Here is a 20,345-nt window from a genome sequence, read left to right on the forward strand (position 1 = left end):
ATGGCTGTGGGAATGAATTTTCACAAAGGCAGCAGTGGGTCTTTCTTCAGTGCCATATTCTCATCAACTCAGGGAACTCTGCTTAGGTAGCCCAGGTTGAAGAGCACCTTGCTAGCAAGCCATGAGAAGTCACTGCCTGAGAACTCCCACCCAGCTCTTTCCCACCTCACTTCACTAGCTAGAATGAAACAGACAAAAGCAGGAAAGAACCAGTAAAGATAAAATTAATTTATTTGCCCTCACAACTTCATGGGTTGCACTGGGCCCCTAAGTCCCATAAGCCCAGCCTGCTGCAATGGGCTGGGGGAGTCAAGTTCTCTGGAGTGCCTGCTCCCTTGTGTAGAGCTGCCTTGAGCTGGGTCCCTCCTGACCCCAGCATCCTGTTCCCACATGCAAGGGGTGCACAGATCCTCCTACAACAAACCAGGGCCTGCTTCTGAAAGCAAAGCTGGCTTTGTAGGTAGCTGTAGCACTGACCCCTGTGGGCTTAGGTGGATTGGAGGGCAGGCAGGAGGGTGTGGTTCAGTGCAGAGAGCTGCTATTCTGCTCTTCAAAGGCCATCTTGCCCAGAAGCTGGCTGTCCAATTCCACTCCATTCACAGGCAGCTGGAAGAAGTTCATTTCAGCTGCTAAGGCTGCCATGGCGGAAGGGTCCTGGCCAAACTGAGCTCTCAACATCATGTCCATTTTCTCTAGTCTCCTCTTCAGTCGCTTAGCCTCCCGCTCTCGGATGAGCCGGGCCTGCCGCTTTTCTGGTGTTTCATTGGCCCTTTTCAGCCTCATGGCCTCCCGATCTCGCTGCAGCCTGCGTGCCCGCTGCTCATCTGTCTCCTGCATGCGCTGTAGGCGCTTGGCTTCACGGTCCCTCATGCGCCTCACCTCCCGCTCCTCCGGGGTTTCATTGTCGCGCCGACTCTTTTTGGCTGTGCGCTCCCGTTCTAGCCGCTGCAGCCTTACTTCCAAAGGCTCATTCTGTCGCCGTAGGGCCCACTTGCGTACACTGGGGGTCTGGGCTTCCAGTAGCTTCCGGTAGGCAGCACAGTTGTTGCACACAAGCAGAATTCCAGCAGGGTACACTGGAGGACTAAAGGTAATGTCCTTCCCCTCAGTACTGGAGGGGCCCTCACTGTGGGCTGGTGGTTGGGATTCCATATTAAGTACTTCAGGAAGTTTCTCGCTAGAAAGTAAAAATTTTGGATGATTAATGTTTCCTTTTAGCAAGGTTCAGATATCTATCCCTAACTTACTCTTTTCCTTCCAGGCCAGTTTCTCCAGGTTCAATTCTGGAGGTTAGTTTGAATGGTTAAGAGACCACTTCTCTTTGGGCTAGGGCATCTCCCAAGTCTTAAAGCCCACCAGAAATTGGAGATTAAACCACCTGCCACAGCAACCCAGCAGAAGTAAAGGAATCCTTACAAGTGGAGCTGGAATACCAGTGTTTGGGAAGAGCTGTGCAGGATCAAGCCTACCGTGTGAATGAAGGGGCCTGGAGGTGGAGGCTTCCTTTATGGCAGGGTACAGTCATTCCACTGTCTCACTAGCTCCCACTTGGCACTGCCTGCAAGAAAGGCAGCCTCTGTCTTGTATACCAGGCAAACAGGATGAAGACAGGGTGTTCAGAGTTCCAGTCTACCTAGGACCCAGTGGAGACTATGTCCTCACACCAGAATCTATTCAGCATCCTGAAACCCTTTCTCCACAAGTTAGCATTAGTGTTCCTGCACTTCACTACATCTCTTTCTAGTTGAAAAGGTGGGGGTGGGGTGGGTGGGGTGGGATTGGAATTCATTTCCCTTTGAGGTCATCTAATACATAATGTCATGTGTCAGTCACTTTTGCATTACCTATCTCTAGCCTTTGTTTTGACTTGGAAAAGTAGAACCCATACCCAGTAACTTGCTCCCAGGACAACAAGGTTAGGTGCCCAACTAACCTGTTAAAAGTGGCATGGCTGGTGAAACGGGCTCCACACACAGCACAGTTAGATCGTTGGTCCTCTGAGTGGATTAGGAGGTGGCGACCCAGTGACCCTGGGGAGCTAAGGGCCCGTCCACAGACAGGACACATGTAGCTCTTGGCGCTTACCACTGCTGCAGTGTGCTGTAAAACAGAGCCTTAATCTGTCAATCATGCACTACCTTCAGGAAAATCTGCACCCACAGAACTTCTGGAAAACATCTCCTTTCCTTAGTCTCAGGACAAAGGACTTAGAACTATTCTAGCTTAACTCCTGGAAAAGTCATAGCCTGTTGTGTTAGTGGACCTTCAAAAGGTCCTGGCCACTCAAATCACTGTTTAGATTAATTAGCTTGAGTTTTTGTTTTTCCTCAATTCGTTTGTTTTCTTTTTTTGGATGTTGCTGGGAATTGAACCCAGCGCCTTATGTATGCTAGGTAAGCACTCTACCAACTGAGCTATATTCCCAGCCCCAATTGGTTTGTATTCTAAAACATACAAATCTGTGCCAATTAAATACAATAAGGTTGAAAGGAAATATAAATTACAACTTTTCTTTTTTTAATTTTTTTTTTTTAGTTGGAGATGGACATAATACCTTTATTTTATTTTATTTATTTTTATGTGGTGCTGAAGATTTAACCAAGTGCCTCACATGTGCTAGGCAAGTACTCTACCATTGAGCCACAACTCTAGTCCCCCAATTTTTCCTTTTTTGAAACAGACAATGATAATATACTATAGTCAGCTCTATACACAAAAATCATGAATAGCAGCTTTTCTATAAAGTCTCCAATATCTACTCATTTACCAATGCTAAGAACTTAAAGAACAAAAGATACAGCAAGCTGTATACATTAGCTTGAGTTCTGACCACATTCTGAAACATGTGGCTGGTTTGAAGAAACAGCAGAGTTCCAGATCCCTCTTCAGAGGCTGAGAGGAATTCACACTTGGGATAATTTCTGTCTCCCTGCTCACACTGTGCATGTATATTTGTTTTTTTAAAACCTTATTTAAAAAAAAATATATATTTATTTTTTAGTTGTAGTTGGACACAACATCTTTATTTTATTTATTTATTTATTTTTATGTGGTGCTGAGGATCAAACCCAGGGCCTTGCACATGCTAGGCAAGCACTCGCTCTACCACTGAGCCACAACCCCACCTTTTAAACCTTATTTTTATTTATTTATTTTTTTATGTGGTGCCTGAGGATTGAGTCCAGTGCCTCACAAATGCTAGGCAGGTGCTCTACCACTTAGCTACAAACCCAGTCCTACAAGTACATTTTAAAAGAATGATCAAAATCCAAATCTAGGAGCTAGCTGGGAATATTGGCATACAGCAGGTATTTGTATCCTGCCTTTCCTCAATCTTTAAAAAAGGTTGTTTTTTTTTTTTTGTTTTTTTGGTACTGGGGATTGAATCCAAGGGTACTTTACCACTGTTATATCCCCAGTTCTTTTTATTGTTCATTTTGAGACAGGATCTTACTACATTGCTAAAGGTCTTGTTAAGTTGCTGAGGCTGGTCTCAAACTTGTGATCCTCCTGCTTCAGCCTCCTGGTTACAGGTATGCTCCACAACTGGCTTCTCAATCTTTTCAAGGATTCTTTGGGAGAAACATTTTGCACAAACCAACTGTCTTTATGGCACAACCCAGCTGCCCTATGTACTGATTACTTGTCAACAGAGATCACAAGGCACAGGAGGCCTGTAATTGGATCAGGGTATAAACAAGTCTATTATTCCTATCCCCTTGTTTATACTAACTTTCATTGGTATTTCAGAAACATTTATGTTGGCTTCTTTTTCTTAAAAGTCCTTGTAATTATTAGATATTAGCTTCTATTTCATTATTGAATATATGCACTAAGTAATTTAGAAAAAATGTGGATACTTAATTCTCACAGTGTGTCTGTCTAGGAATCAAGAACATATTTACTCAACATATCACACTAAGGTATTCTGAGGAATGGAGTTTTTTTTTTTTTTGTGGTACTAGGAATTGAACTCACGGGCACTCAACCACTGAGCCACATCTCCAGCCTACTTCTGAATTTTCTTTAGAGACAGGATCTCACTCAATTGCTTAGTGCCTCGATAAAGTGAAGTTGCGATTCTCCTGCCTCGGCCTCTGGAGCCACTGGGATTACAGGCGTGCACCACCACATCCAACTTCAGCTAGTGCTTTTAAAAATTAAGCAAAAGATCCCCCTGCCTCTGCCTCCTGAGCAGCTGGAATTACAGGTGTGCACCACCATGCCCGGCCTGGAGTCTTTTTTTTTTTTAATATTTATTTTTTAGTTGTACACAATACCTTTATTTTATTTATTTGTTTTTATGTGGTGCTGGGGATCGAACCCTCACACGTACTAGGCCAGCACTTTACCGCTGAGCCCCAGCCCCAGCCCTGGAGTGGAATCTTGATGGAAGCAACAACCTACAAGTCCTTTAGGAAGCAGAGGCAAAGGCCAATGCAGGATCTGCGTCATAATCAAGCTACCAGTGTTCAGGTTCTAGAGCTCACAGCTCCCCATGTCATACCTGGTACACGTGAGCGATCAGCTGTTCCCGACTCCCACAGTCTAGCTGGCAGAGAGGACACTGGCAGAGCTCAAGCAAGGGATCAGAATTCAAATTCTCTGTGACCTGCAATTCAACAAAGAGGCAACTCCTGAAGATTCTTCACTAATCTCTTCCTTGTCCCACCTCTTTAAAACAGGTATCCTGTTAAAAGGAACACCATCTGATATCAAGTGTCAACCTTAGGTTTTTGGTATAGGCCAAAGGAAAGAGTAATAATGTTTGAGTAGGAATTAAATTTTATTGCATTGAGCCAGGGATGGTGGTGCATGCTTGTAATCCCAGCTATTTGAGAGGCTGAGGCAGGAGGATTATAAGTTAGAGGCAGGCCTCTCACAATTTAGTGAGGTCCTATCTCATAATAAAAACCAAAAGAGCTGGAGAATATAGCTAAGGAGTAGAACACCAAGGGTTTCATCCCTACTCCTGACAAATAAATACATAAAGCTCGCATCTTCCTTTTTTTAAATTTTTTTTTTCCCTGTCACAAGGCTAGGATTGCCCCAGGGAGAGCTGATATTTATTTATTTATACAAACATACATAGCAGGGATTGAACCCAGGGGTGCTTAACAACTGAGCCAAATTCCCAGTGGGCTTTCCTCATCTCCTGACCTTTTGCCTCAGCCTCCTGAGTCTCTGGGATTACAGGCATGCACCATAACACCTGGCTGAGAGCTGATCTATTTTATCTCCCTAAATAAACTCTGCAGGGAAAGGATTGGCTTCCCTTTTATGAATCTTTAGGAAACAACTTAGTGAGAAGGTGATGCCTCACTAAATTTGAATTAAATTTGCAAACATACTCCAGAATACATCTCAGAAAGTTAGTTTCCCATTTTGCAAAGGTGGTTCTGGTTCTTCTGTCTAAAAAGAGAGCTGTATGTGGGTGCAGGAATGTGGAAATAGAGAAGGAAAGCCAGTGTGAGGAAGACTGTGCAGGAGGTGTGGGCTCCCATGCCACGAGGGAAGAGACATAGGAAGGCCCGGGAGACTGGAAGAGGCAAGACTGTGACATGTGGGTGAGAAACATCAGGGCAAAGTATAAGGGTAGGGCTTTCCTGGACTTAGGAGCCATTTTCACTTGCCTCATGCTCTACTACTTCTTTCCCACCAACAGGATGCTCCGCATTTTCTAACTCTTTTTCCACTTTGACCACCCCGCCATCTTCCTCTGATGTGTGGGAAGAGACTTCATCTTGTGTGGTCTCCTCTTCATCACCCTCACTGTCACCTGGAACACATAAACTGGTCACTTGTTCTGATTTTTTTGCAGAAATACATCCTGAGCTGCTGTCCACCTAGAGCTTACAAATATAATGGAAAACATTTTCAGATCTTTTGTAGTAGAGTTTGTTATCAGTTAACAAATAAAGTTTGTTGCATACAAAATTATGATTAAGTGGAAAGCAGCTATCACTGTTATTTATTATGCCACATGTACACTAAAGAGAAAACCTGAGGTAAAACTGTATTGGAAACTAGTCATAAAAATAATTCTTCTTATGCATGGTTCTCAAATATCTGACACTTCAATTCACACTTCCCCAACCACCTCATACTGAGCTCATTCCCACAACCCATTACCTCTGACTTACCAACACTTCTCACTGATTTTATTACTTACTTTTCTCCATAAACCTCTGCACAGTTTCTCCATGGTGTCACTGACTATTCTACTGTGAGCCACACTCATTTGTTCCCAATAAATCCCAAGACACACTTAAAGAAACACCAGCAAGTTTTTTTTTTTTTTTTCTCTTATATCAGTACATGGGCCGTAGTAAATTAGTTAAAAATGATGTCACTTTATAGGGAAAGGCCTCTTTGTTACAGTGGAAAAATCAGCACAACAACCAACCTCAGGCAGTGTGGTGGTACCCAACTCACTGTGTTCTTACTCCACTAATGACACAGCAGTCTAAGCTGAATAATATGTTTCTGTTGGGTTTTTATTATTATTATTATCTAATGGATAGCTAAATGCATTTAGTTGAAGGAATGTGCCATCCTTTACTTTATAATGAAATACCATTTCTTATGACTTGATTAAGAATTGAGCCTGTTTTAGTATTGGACGCAGTATGTGGCTGTGGAGAGGTCCACCCATGGCTGGGTAATCTGTAAGATTTATATGAGCTGATTTCTTTCTCTATTACTTATAAAATAGAAAAAAGATGATAAAAGCAAAAACAAATGGAATTTTTTCAAAAAGGAAAAAAAGTAGTAGTGGCTTGAAGGTCACAAGGAAGAGGAAGCCAACCATAGAGAAGCTTTCAAACTCTAGCCCTCACCCAATCCCACAGATCTCAGACTCCTGGGCCTGATGTGAGGAGAGAGAAATACACTAGGCTCTCTGCATCTGCAGTGAGACTCAAATTTCCTTGCTAACAGTACTACTTGTCTTCTATTATCCCTTACATAATTTCTAAATCCACCATTGTCTGGGCAATGCCAATTCCATTTCCTTTCTTCATGAGAAGATTTAACCAGATCATCTGCTAGTAGTTACATATGTTGTGTTAGATACACCAGTCAGTTGGTGGGCTAGATCTGACCCTGGAAAGGCAGTTTAAATCATACTATATTTTCTCACCAGCTTCCTACTTGGTACTTTGAATACTTGTAGGCTTAGTCTAAGGCAATGTTGTATCAAATACATTTTTGTAATTTATCTGTTATCTAAATAGTCTACCAGAAAGATTAAAAAAAAAAGAAGAAAGAAAGAAAGAAAAAGGAAAGGTGTGTTGCCTACAGGGATGGTGCAAGTTTTCCACAGTGGAGACCTATTAGACTCTGGTAGATGTTGTTATTCTTACCTGTTACTTGGGAAAATGGTGAGTCCCATAGATTTTTGGTAATTTGGGACTCATTTTTCTATACATAAGTGATTTTTAATTGCTAAATTATTTTTGTGGTTGTTGTTGCTTAATGATTAGTTTGGGGAAAATCGTAGTTCCTACAAGTTGCTGAACTCTCTCCCTCTTTGTTCTCCCTAGTCTAAAATGGAGAGAAATCAGAAATGTTTCTCTGAATTGATATTTACAAATGACCAATATCTAGTGGATGAGATCAGGACAGTGTAGAAATCTTCCTAGGAAATAACACATCTCAAAATGTGTCTGTTCAGGCAGGCTATGAACAGACAAACCATGAGGCTCAACTTGTGAGAGCCTATCTTTTCCATCTCCTAACCACAGAGATCTACCAAGAGCTTTGGTATAGGAAGATCTGGACTTCAGCATTTTATGTGTTGCATAATCCCATTACTAAACAAACCTATAAAACATTAAAACTGGAACCTCAAGCAAAAATTCATAATTATGTTTTATTATAAATAAATAGATCTTCAGAGACAGGGATTTTTTTCTTTTCATTTGACTTAACCTAGGAACTACTTGAACACTAATTATTCCTATATCTCTATCACAACCATCACAAACCTATCTGTGTATGGCTATGGCCTGTGCCAAGTACTGTAGTCCAAGAGTTAAAAATAAATATAATGCCAAATCTGTCCTCTCTCTCTGAATAAGCATATGCTCATACATCTTAGAACCCTTTTAGGGACACTGAGGATCCACATATCTCCTTCTTTGTATCTTCCTCCCAACCCCCATGCATAATCCCCAGAGCACACACACTCTAATAATTCTTCTCCCATTGCCCTGAGTCATTACCAGAAGGTGCAGAACTCACTGCTACTGGAGTCCTGATCTCTTAGTTGTTGGATAGCTTGTCGCTGACTGCCAAGGTCTCCAGGAAAATCAGTTTTCATCATCGCCTGGCGGGCTTGCTCTTCTAGCCCAGCAAATACTTGATCCCCTGGTGGTCACAAGGAAAAATAGTCAGGCCACCAGCTGGGCAGCACATCCCCAGGCAAGCTGGTTGGAAGGTCAGACCATTCAAAGATAGGAGACAGGCAGGTACCCTGTGGTGGGGTCATTCATCTCCAAGTCAGCTTGCTGCCTCCAACAGCTTCTGGGCACAGCTGTTCTTCCTGGGCAGTAAGCCAGATGCTCTAGAAAGCATCGCTTACTTTTCTTAAATCCCCTATTCTTGACTCTTCAAAAGGTGATCAATTGGTATTTTATAAATTAACTGCAGAATCTCAATTCCATTTACAACCTTCCATCAGATTGGGGAGATAGAAGCAAAAGAAGCAAAATGATGGGATGAAAACAGGGCAGTAAATCTGGGTAAAATCTCTACACCTTAAATTACTTGCATTATAGTCCTCACTCAGTGTCTACCTTGGACTATAATCAAGTGCTTCAAATAATTCTTCTTATTAAATTTCTCTAATCACATCTTTCAGTCACTCTCCTTCCAACACATGTTCTATAAATTCTTTCTTGACTTTCTTTCTAATGCCTATCAGAATTGCCATGAGAAAATCAACTGACTGAATAATGGACAAGAAGGAGAACAACAACATATGAACTAATTTCTGCTGAAGAAAAACTTCCTGAAACATGCCAATTAATTTATAACAAATAATATTTATCTAGTCTTCTTGGGCCAATGCGGTTAGGATGGTTTTTTTTTTTGGTATGCAGTACCCTCAATCCCTGGACCTTTCCTTGACTTTGCATTTCCTTCTGATGAACTCTGTCTCGGATCCTTGTACTTACTGAAGAGGTTAACATTTCACATTCTTTGATTTCCAGGAGACCAGGCATAAGGAAAATAGAGCATTGGGTTTCCCTAGGTTTCCATTATCTCAGATGGAAACTACTGTCCCTACTCCTCAGCAGCAAGAGGGAATAATAGAAAGCCCGAGTGAAACCTGTGACAAGTGAAACCTGTGACAATAAACCATGCTCTTTCTTACTAAAGAGAGAAAGAAAAATAAATAGACTCGGCTCTGAGACAATACAATAATGTGAAAGGAAGAAACTAGTGAGTTGATGTGTGCTACTAGTTCTTGGGTAGTGAAAAGAATGATGTGGGGCAGGCTTCATGTGATATACTTTGTCTTTCATTCAGCAAATATTCTTGAGTAAGAATAAGAACTGAACTTCAATTATAGTGACTATTTGACATTTGTTAGTTCCGGACTCTATTTTACATGCTATGTGGTAGCTCTATGTTACAGGCTGTGTGGCAGGTATTACTACATATATTATACATATAATATATACGTAATATATATTCATTTTTTTAAATATTTATTTTTTAATTGTAGTTGGACACAATACCTTTATTTATTTTTATGTGGTGCTGAGGATTGAACCCAGGGCCTCACAAGTGTGAGGCGAGTGCTCTACTGCTGAACCATAACCCCAGCCCCATATATTCATATTTTTAACAATACATTACATTTTTATATTAATAATAATAATAATATTTTGTACCAGGGATTGAACCCAGGAGCACTTTACCACTGAGCCACATCCCATCCATGACTACTATCTATATTTTACTAAGGAGAAAACAAAGGTCTATAGTGAAATCAAGTATTCAAACCCAGATCTGTGCCTAGAATGGTGCAAGGCCCTATGTTCAATATTCTCCTCAGCATGGGGTAGGGGTTAGGGAGTAAGGTAGTGATGGTCAGGAAATGGTCTCTGTTCCTCTCTAATGTCCCTTTTTTTGATGGAGTGAACCCAAGGCTTTGCTCATGTTAAGCACATGTTCCATCCCCTAATGTCCATATTTTTAAACTGCTTTCTAGTAGAGATATTAAGTTCAAGGTTAGAAGGTTCATCAAAGTGGTTTTGCTGAAAACAAACACTGGTCTATGTGTGGCTCTGATCCTAGTATTGATGTTATCTTCATACCGTGAGAAATTAATACATACAACTCAAATGTCAAAATAATGTTTTTAGGACCAGTTTATGAGAAAGGAAAAATGATGGTTCTGATACCATGTTGACTTACCATGCATGGATTAGAGTAACCGACATTATGGCAATTATGACTCATCCTGTGGGTGGGAATGGAGGTGGATAGTGTTAAAGTGTACTTGTAGCTACACAGTGCTCAAGTAAGGAAAAAAATAAGTTGATTTAAGTTCACCTTCACCAAATCTAAGGTGACACACCGAATATAATTCACTGTTAGAGAAAGACAAAATGAATTCTGTATTAGAGTGTTTCCTCTTCCCTCTTTGCAAAAGTGAAACATTTAATTTCTCCATGTTAGTTTTACTGAAACCACAAGACCTTGGCCAACTGGCAGTCACTGAATTCTGGCATGCTTTTAGATCTAGGGACCATGAGCAGATATGGTACTATGGAATAAGTTATGTACGAGGCATATAATTATCAAGGGCAAACATTTCTTATCAGTGATACTTCTGGTCACTAAAGAAACCTAGTCAGAAATCAGTAGGTTTATAAAATGCTAAGAATGGCTGGGCATGGTGGCACTTGCCTGTAATTCCTAGCTACTCTGGAGTTGAGGCAGGAGGATCACAATTTCAAGGCCAGCATGGGCAACTTTTATCTCAAAATAAAATTAAAAAGAGCTGGGGATGTAGATTAGTGGTACAGCACTTGCCTAGCATGTACAAGACCCTGGGTTCAATTCTCAGTATTAAAAAAAAAAAAAAAAGCAAAGAATAAACAATACGGAGCTGGGGTTGTAGCTCATCGGTGGAGCGCTTACTTAGCACGTGCGAGGCCCTGGGTTCAATTCTTATCACCACATAAAAATAAATAAAATAAAAGTATTGTGTCCAACTACAATTAAAAATAAATATTAAAAAAAATGAACAATACATTTTCTCACTTTCACAGTAGAGAATTACCATTGGATCAGTAGAAAGATATCTAAAAGGATATGTACTTTTCAGGAGTCATGAATTCAGCTACTCTTTATCAACATGAACTCAAAATTTATTTTTGCCTACTGATGTTGTCTAAATATTTCAGCCTTCATACATCAGAGAGGAGTCTATTCAGTACAATTTCCCCATCTAAGGCTCCTGCTGGCAATCTCACCTAGGATAATTGAGATAAATCAATTCTGTCCCTCTTTTTTGGCAATCTGGAAAGAAACACTGCACTTTTATTCTATTATTGACTTGGGAAAATAAGCTAAGATTACTGTTATTCCTCAAGGTTATTCCTACTTTAAACATCACCATAAAGTAAAATATAAAAAAAACAAACTTAAAAACACATCATTGGAAAAAATAAATAGATTATCTTCTGGTAGCTTTTATCTAAGCTCTGGCTCTGATTCCCTGGATTTATCCTTGCATAAAAAAATAGTGAGATTTGCTAAAACTATGTCCTATTAACTCAAGTACAATGTGACCCATAGAGATATTAGTGATTAACAAGTGTTATAGAGTTGTCTGATTTTATAATATAGAATTATTTTTTCATTCTTGAAACTGTTGGAGTAAGTTAAAAAAATATCCTCTGGTTTCTAGATATTAATGTAGAGCAACCATCTTATTAAATGTGGGTATTTATTTGCCTGTTAATATTTGGGTTCCACAATAAAAAGCAAATAAAAATCTCCCTTTTTCTTTGATATGAAATCAAAATACTGTTTGCTTTGGATTTGGCTAAGGTTCTGGAGACCAGATAAGAAAGAGGCCATGCAAGCCACTTTGGAGAACAAAGTGGCTTCTTGCCACTTTTGAGGCAAGAAGACTAAGATGAAATCATTAGAAAGGAAAAATATTTTATAATTCTCTTTCTTGGGTCCTTGGTATTTAATATGTTATACATGATGGCAGAATATTTCATATTTCACATATAGAGCACAATCCTTCAAGACACTGGTTGTACACAAATATTTTCACACCATTTGTGTCCTATACATGTACTTAGGATAATGATGTCTAACTCATTCCACCATCATTCCTACCGGCTTGCCCCCTCCTTTCCCCTCCCTCCCCTTTGCCCTAACTAAAGTTCCTTCATTTCTCCCAAGTTCCCCACCCCCAGTTGCCATTATGTGTCTTCATCCTCATATCAAAGAAAACAATTGGCTTTTGTTTGGCTAACTTCATTTAGCAATATATTTTTTCAATTTCATCCATTTACCTGAAAATGCCATGATTTTATTCTCTTTTAATGCTGAGTAATGTTCCATTGTGTATATATACCAAAGTTTCCCTATGCATTCATCTACTGAAGGACATCTAGGTTGGTTCCATGATTTAGCTATTGTGAATTGTGCTCCTACAAACATTGATATGGCTGTGTCCCTGTAGTATGCTGTTTTTAAGTCCTTTGGGTATGCTCCTCAGTTTATACCTGAGGAGTGGGATAGCTGGGTCAAATGGTGGTTACATTCCCAGCTTTCCAAGAAATCTCCATACTGCTTTCCATATTGGCTGCACCAATTTGCAGTCCCACTAGCAATGTATGAGTGTGCCTTTTTCAGCACATCCTCACCAACACTTATTGTTGTTTGTATTCTTAATAGCTGCCATTCTGACTGGAGTGAGATGAAATCTTAGAGTAGTTTTGATTTGCATTTCTCTAATTGCTAGAGATGTTGAACATTTTTTTCATATATTTGTTGATTGATTGTATATCCTCTTCCGAGAAGTATCTGTTCAGTTCCTTGGCCCATTTGTTGATTAGGTCCTTGGTACAATTTTTAAAAATGGAATTTCAGGCTGACTGAAATTAAGTAAAGCAGCTAAAACATATTCTCTAAGAGAGCAGATGTCAGCTTCAGAGAAAAAGAGCTAGTCCTGGGAGTGAGGCGCTTAGGAGTCCATTTCTAGATGACAGTCTTATTTGTAACCCAGAAAACATTTGGCCTTTGTTTTTTGGGGATTGGCTTGCTTCACTTAGCATATATTTTCCAACTTCATCTATTTACCTGCAAATGCCATGATTTTACTTTCTTTTAATGCTGAGTAATGTTCCCATTGTGTATAATACCAAAGTTATCACGTTGGGAACATAGCCATTACCACACAAGAATGCTTACAGAATGAAGGAAGACAAAACAAGCTGTGCTTTTTAGAAAAGACCTTAAAGCCTTTTATTCTTTCTTCTCTGTGAAAAGCTTTCAATTGAAGTTAAAGGTTTCTAGTCTCTGATGTATCTTGTAATCTGAAAGCAAAAGTTTCTTAAATAAAAGAAATTTTCCTTTACTTAGTGGTTTGCTTGGATCAAACACACTAAATGTGAGTGTTAAGGGACTATATTTTCAACCTCTCTAGAAACAGTGAACAGAAATTTGTTCTCAGAAGGAGGTGAGATGGGAAGGAAATAGGGGGAAAGATATAAATAGATCTTTTAAGCCATCAGTAGTTTCTCCATAACTAATAATTCTGGGCTTTTATTCCAAAAGCTTTGCATTGGCCTCTATTATTGAAGCAAGTAGGCTAAACACGAGTCTGTCTGGATGTTTCTGGGGAAGGATCATGCCAGTAATTTAGATATAAAAACAGTCCTGAGGAAAACCAAGGGAGTGCCAAAGCAGCCTGTTCATTGGCTTCTAAAGTGGATCTGACAAATGTTGCTGGGCTACGGCAGTGGGATTCTTAATATATCCCTTTAGGCATGTTTTAGCTTCATGCCACATAACTTCTTTCCAGAAGGCAGATGTAATGAAGCTCAGCCATTACTCTGCTCAAGTGCTGATTGGCTTTGACATTTAAGCAAAGCTTCTGCAGAATTTCCTGTCTCCCAGACCTTGAGTCCATTCCATTTACTTTAAATAAACAAGCATCATTAAGTTCAATAAATATGACTGGTTCCATTTCACAAGGTGATAGGAGACTCAAGTCATCAGGAAACTAAAATTTCCTATTTCTGTTTGCCATTATTGTTATGGCCAATGAGAAGGTGATCTATTGAAAAGGTTAGGGTCAGCTTCAGTCCCTAAAATAATAAATAAACAGAAGATCTTAGGAAACCAGCAAATCTCAAGTTTCTTGTCTTCTTTGGTCAAGCTAAGTCAATCACCTGAAAAGCCCTCCCAGCTCCCTGCCTAAATGTATCACTGAAAACAGCCCCTTCCTGGGGGGTTTAATTGCAGCTGAATGTTTGTGTTCACAGCCCCACAGTAAAGGCCCTTTTAATATTCACCATTGAAGAACCTGCAAAGTCCCATTCACTCCACGAACAGTATAATGTTCACTTGCTTGACTCTGGTAGCTGTGTTTCTGCACCTATAGACATGTGATACTATCCCCTCCTCCCTGGCTTATTGGACAATCTATTTTTCAACTCCAATAAAAGTACCAGCTCATCTCAGTTTTAATTAACTATCATGGAAAGAGATGCAATTGATGGATATATAGTACATGGACACAGACATAGGCCATAAAAGTCTTTGCTAGCTCCCCTGTCCTTATTAAAATCCTGCCATCATTCCACCAGCTACTTTTCCTCAAATCTAAGGAGTCTTTCTGGCTTAGGCTGGGCATAGTGGCATATGCCTGTAATTCCAGCTATTCAGGAGGCTGAAGCAGGAGGATCACAAGTTTGAGGACAGCATGGGCAATTTCATGAGACCCTATCTCAAAATAAAAAGGGCTAGAGTAGGGCTGGGCATATAGTTCAGTTGGCAGAGTGCTTGCCTCGTATGCACAAGGCCATGGGTTTGATCTCCAGCACCAAAATAAAGAAACAAACAGATAAATAAATAAAATAAAAAGAGCTGGGGATATAGCTCATTGGTAGAATGTTTACTTAGCATGTGCAAGGCCCTAGGTACCTCCAAAAAAAAAAAAAAAAAAAAAATGGAGTAAGCAGTGTCTTTGGACACGTAAGTTTTATGGGTGAACACTCAATCCTACAATTGCCTTTCTTGGAAACCCATATCTCTACTGAGGGTAACCTACCTGCCCTGACTTGTGGTCTATGTGTCTTATCAATACTCATCTTCAACCAGAGAGAAGGCAAACCCCCTGAGCCTGTTGTGAATGACCTATCCTATAGACACTTCAGGTTATCTCCCTTGACCATCTTCACATTCAGATACACTGCATCTTACTATTTTAGCAGCAAATTCTATATTGTTCCTAACCATTCACCTTCACATTAGCAGCCAAGCACATCTACTTATTTCAGAATACACTTCTGGAAGCATGCAACTGATTACATTTTATACAACTTTCCCAGGACTTAAATAGAAGAATGATCATGTAGAGAGGTTTGCTACCCTAATGTCATTAATATGTCAAAGCCATCTTAATTCCTCTATTCAACTATTTTCTCTCCTACTCTTGAAACTACCCAGAAAGATAAGTACATAGTGCCTGACATACAATATCTATAATTAAATTAGTTTTAGTTCTTTTTTGGGGCTTATTTTGTCTTAAAATCTTTCATATTTTTCACCTCTGAATTCTTTTCAGATGTTGTTATACTTTACTCAATCAGTCCTCCTTAATCTGTTTCTTATATGATAATTTGAGTGAGAATGCTTATCCCCCTACATTACAGAAAAATGGCTAATTATCAAAAATGTACATAGATATTAATATTAATAAGGCACTTTCTGAACATTCTTTATGAGCAGTGCTAGAAATAGAGATACATATGGCAGAGGGACACACATGGCATACAGTCCCTGCCCTCCAGAAGTTTACAATCTAATGTCACATATAATATACATATGAAACTGTTGAGAAACAAAACAAAGCCATAGCACATGCCTGGTCTTCCTGTTTTTAATCTCTCCCTCATGTGATCCATCCCATGCACTACTTCATACTATCAAAACATTGCACTCTAAATGTCACTCTACACTCTCCCTGTTTAAAAACCCTTGGTAACTTCTGACGGTCCACAGAATGAAGTCTGAACTTGGTCTCATGTTCAGACCTCCCCAATGTAAACATCTCTAACTTCATGTCCTCTGACTTCTGGACAAAAGAAGCTTCTGCTTTATGAAAAGTCTCCTTATCCTCTGAATACATCATGTGCATTCCTTCTTGTATCTTTACTCACATCATTCTCCCTACCCAATTTTCCCTTTCTCTTTTTCAACCTATTTTCTCCCTCTAAGGCCCAGTTTAAGTTCATGGTCTAGGGCCTCCTTGCTATTTTAGTCAACAGAATTCTCTTAACATCCCTTCTCTTAACTTGTATAGTACTTATGGTATACAGCATCCCTATTTGGTATTTAACCTATACTAATGTTGTATTTTTATATTATGTGTATATGTATAAGAGGCTACATTACAGTTTATTTTGTTTTACAGTCCTAACATCTATATCCTATAACTATTTATTAATGTTAATGCTAAGGATAAATTAAACACATATACCCCAAGTAAGTTTCTAACATCTCATCCACTAACATTTTAAAAAAATGTTTTTGTAGTTGTGGATGAACAGTATGACTTTATTTTATTTTTTATTTTAATGTAGTGCTGAGGATCAAACCCAGTGCTTCACACATGCTAGGTAATCACTCTGCCACTGAGCTACAGCCCCAGTCCATGACATATTTTAAATCCACATATCCAAAACCTTTAACCCTTTCTTAACTAATTAGTGTGAGCTGCTCTTCCTAAATTCAGATTACTCTTTCATTCCCTCCTTCAACATCCCAAGATTCTGGAATACAAAGCCCAATACTCACAGTGAACTTTATTTGGATTTGTCTGTTTCCGACGGGACATGTTTCCCTAATCCAAGAGCTCTGGCCTTTCCCAGTTTCACGACTGGATATATTACTTCCTCTTTGCCAGCTGCTAAGCTATAATAAAAAAGGATATTGTTAGCACATGTCATCTTTGTTTTCAAAAAATATACAAAATTAAAAGACAAAAAGACTTTTAAAAGTAATTCCTAAGCATATAAAGCTCACCCATCACAATAAATAATTGAACTAATGAAAGAGAGAAGTGAATAAATTTCTACCATAATATCAAGGTCCACCATAATGTCAAGGTCCAAGAAATTTAAGAGGAGATTCCCTCAGATGACTTAGAGAATTTTACTCTAAATCCATCTGTGGAATTCAGAATCCTGTTAAGTGATCATGATCATAGGAGAGAAAAGGATGCAAAATTCAGGCAAAAAGGTTAGAAGTATTGTAAGCTCAAAAGGATAAGTCCTATGGATGTGAAAGGAAGCAAAAGAAGCCAGAGTGTGGCAGCTCATTTGTCACATGCCCACTGGAAGTCAAGTCCTGCAATCTGCATGAATGGGAGCCTCTAGACTTTTTTTTTTTTTTTTTAATTTATCTTGCAAGCCGGGTGTGGTGGTGCACACCTGTAATCCAGCAGCTCAGGAGTCTGAGACAGGAGAATCGAGAGTTCGAAGCCAGCCTCAGCAATGACAAAGCATTAAGCAACTCAGTGAGACCCTGTCTCTAAATAAAATACAAAACAGGGCTGGGGATGTGACTTAGTGATTGAGTGCCCCGAGCTCAATCCCTGGTACCCCCCACCCCCCAAAAGAGAAGTTATCTTGCCTAGAGGTAACAAAAGCATCATATCCCTGTGAGACAGAAAAGTCTCAATGAAAACAACATGAGAAAAAGAGCCTCTATTTAGTGATACAGGACAGTGCTGAGCACCATGGATGACAAGACACTAAAGCAAATCAAACTTCCAATGCTAAAGACTGGCTCTCACCAGAAGAGCCAAATGCCACCCACATTGCTGAGTACTGATTCAATTTCCCAATGTGGAACCCAAACCTGGTCCTGCTCCCATATTCTGGAGAGGTGGGCAAAGCTAATAACCTTAGAGCCTTTTTTCAATTTCCGCTCTGTGTAGCAGAGACCAGTGGGAGGAACACAGAAAAGCTCCCTTGGTAAGAAGTGCTGCAAAGACATGCATCTGCCCTGCTTATATGGAAAGGGACAGACACTTAATTCAGGAAGATCCTGGTTTACTACAAGAAAGACTGGCCCAGTATATGCATTGTAGAGAATCTAAATGGATTAGTAGCAGAAGCTATGACATTTTCTTTGAAAGAGTGAATAAATGATATTTTAAAAAATTATCTTTCCTACCAAAGACACAAATATGGATCTGGTCACCCAAGTTTTCTTTTAGTGCCTGCCTTCTCAAATTGTACTCTTACATAAAAATATAGAATTGTATTTTATTGTCTTTAGAGGAATGATGAGAGACTACTACTAGCTGTCCTTAGCACTCCAGTTAATGAAGACCTGCCTCATGTTATGCCAACTAACTCTTCTACATAGTGAGAAAGGACCTCAAACCTGTAATCAGATCCTGCCTCCCCTTACCAAAAGAAAGAAACCGCAAATGGCAAAGACAGGCCTCCACAGGAAGTGGCAAAGGAAGCAGCTTTCAGGCAGTCTTCTATCATATCTGCATATCAAACACAGTTCTTTTTCAGACCTTTAATTAAAAAAAAAAAAAAGAAAAACTCCAAATGTATACAGTAAAAACCAATTATAATTATTTAGAGGGTAGTATGCTGATATCTACTACTAATAATATGTGTTCTCTAAGTTTTGTATATATCATTTCTAATCAAGTAGTTAGTTATTCATGGAAGCAATGAATGAATATCACTTCAGATATTTTCCTTTATGTCTCTGGAATCACAAAGAGGAGAGTTAAATGAAATGCAGGTTGTCTGTTAATCTTTCTAAAATAGATGCCTGCATTGTATAAACAAAAAAATGGAATCTTGACTAATCTATATTTTCTCCCCCATCAAGATCAGAAATTGAAATTGAGATAAAGGTAATAAGGTCTCTTCTGAAGGAATGCCAAATAAATTGAATCTGGCTCAATTTAGATAATCTTGGCAAGACAACAGTTCAATACAAAAGCTACAAGGTGCAAGAGATGAGCATCTGCATATTTAAATAGTGTCCATTGCCTCTCACAGTCCTCCTAGTGGCCTAATGGGGAACTGACCAGATGGTACCCCATGGGACTTCACACCTGAGGGATGGAGGGAAAATAAGTAAATGCTCTCCCCTCTCATAAAACAAAACAAAGCTACAATAACAAAAACATCCACCAAAAAAGTTCTGTAGGGTCATGGACTCTTGAAAATAAATATGGAAATAAATAAACGGCACTGAAAGGACACTCCTGACCACACAGCAAGATCTCAGAGGTTAGGCAAGTGTTTTATAGGAGGTAAAAACTAATAAAAACCCATGGACAGATTACTCTAAAGGTCATTCATTGCGTTTTACATCCAGCTGTGCCTCAATTTCCAAGCCCAAATCTGAAACTAAATCCAAAACATAAATGGAGAGCTGCCAGAACATCTTCATCAAGGAAACTGGAATGGGAAGAAAGATAAACCGAGGTTCAGGTCTACAAGGGATTCTATTTTAAAAGGAGAGCAGCTTTTTTCCTCTTTAGAGCGACTTTGTGTCTTCCGGAGGGTGCGACAGCTCCCCTTATCACGGTCTCTGCTCTCCCACAGGTGTTAGATTGCAGTTTCCAGGGCACACCACAGATTTAACAAGGGAGTGGGTACGGATGCAATGCCAGTCTTAAGAAAAGAGGGTGCACTCCCACCTCCTGCTCTGGTGCAGTTCCCACGGAGCAAAGTAAACTCGCCTGAATCCAAGTGACGTGTATCTGCCAAAAAGGAGAGGGCAAGAAAGCGGTTCACGCAGCTGCTTCGCTGTTCCCAGGTGCCCCACGGGTCGGATAAGGAGCGTGTGTATGATCAGCTGAGATATTCCCTACGGCTTTTTCAAGCATGAGCACAGGTAAATTTCCAGGAATTACAAACAAGAGCCAGAGGTCTTCTGAAGCGGCTCAGACAAACCCTCAGACAACACAGTCGGCTCCAAAATCTAAATTTAGAAGCTCTCTGCAAGACCGAGACTCCGGCACTAACACCCCCGGGTCGGCACTCCCACGCTATCCTCCCCTCCCCCAGCTCGACCCAAGCCTGTCAGACGCCGGG

At 39.9% G+C, this 20,345-nt stretch overlaps 1 protein-coding gene across 10 annotated transcripts in view; it reads right to left on the reverse strand.

Annotated features, from left to right (window-relative positions):
* Positions 1-209: 209 nt before the first annotated feature.
* The window catches only part of Znf821 (zinc finger protein 821), a 30,391-nt gene continuing 10,255 nt past the window's right edge, over positions 210-20,345 (reverse strand). For 2 of the 10 annotated variants that reach the window (XM_015496126.1, XM_048792479.1), the window contains exons 2-7: positions 17,065-17,181; positions 8,245-8,370; positions 5,634-5,779; positions 4,508-4,612; positions 1,934-2,100; positions 210-1,177 (exon numbers count right to left, since the gene is read on the reverse strand). In XM_015496126.1, coding sequence (XP_015351612.1) covers positions 523-1,177; positions 1,934-2,100; positions 4,508-4,612; positions 5,634-5,779; positions 8,245-8,370; positions 17,065-17,104 — 1,239 coding nt within the window. In that variant the 5' untranslated portion in view covers positions 17,105-17,181 and the 3' untranslated portion in view covers positions 210-522. Of the gene's footprint in view, positions 1,178-1,469; positions 1,559-1,933; positions 2,101-4,507; positions 4,613-5,633; positions 5,780-8,225; positions 8,371-17,064; positions 17,182-18,687; positions 18,803-19,948; positions 20,012-20,345 lie in introns of all 10 variants that reach the window. The other 8 variants (XR_007343611.1, XM_015496124.2, XM_048792478.1 and 5 more) reach the window with 8 other exon arrangements.

This window comes from Marmota marmota, unplaced genomic scaffold (genome assembly GCF_001458135.2).
Source record: "Marmota marmota marmota unplaced genomic scaffold, marMar, whole genome shotgun sequence".
NCBI lineage: Eukaryota > Metazoa > Chordata > Mammalia > Rodentia > Sciuridae > Marmota > Marmota marmota.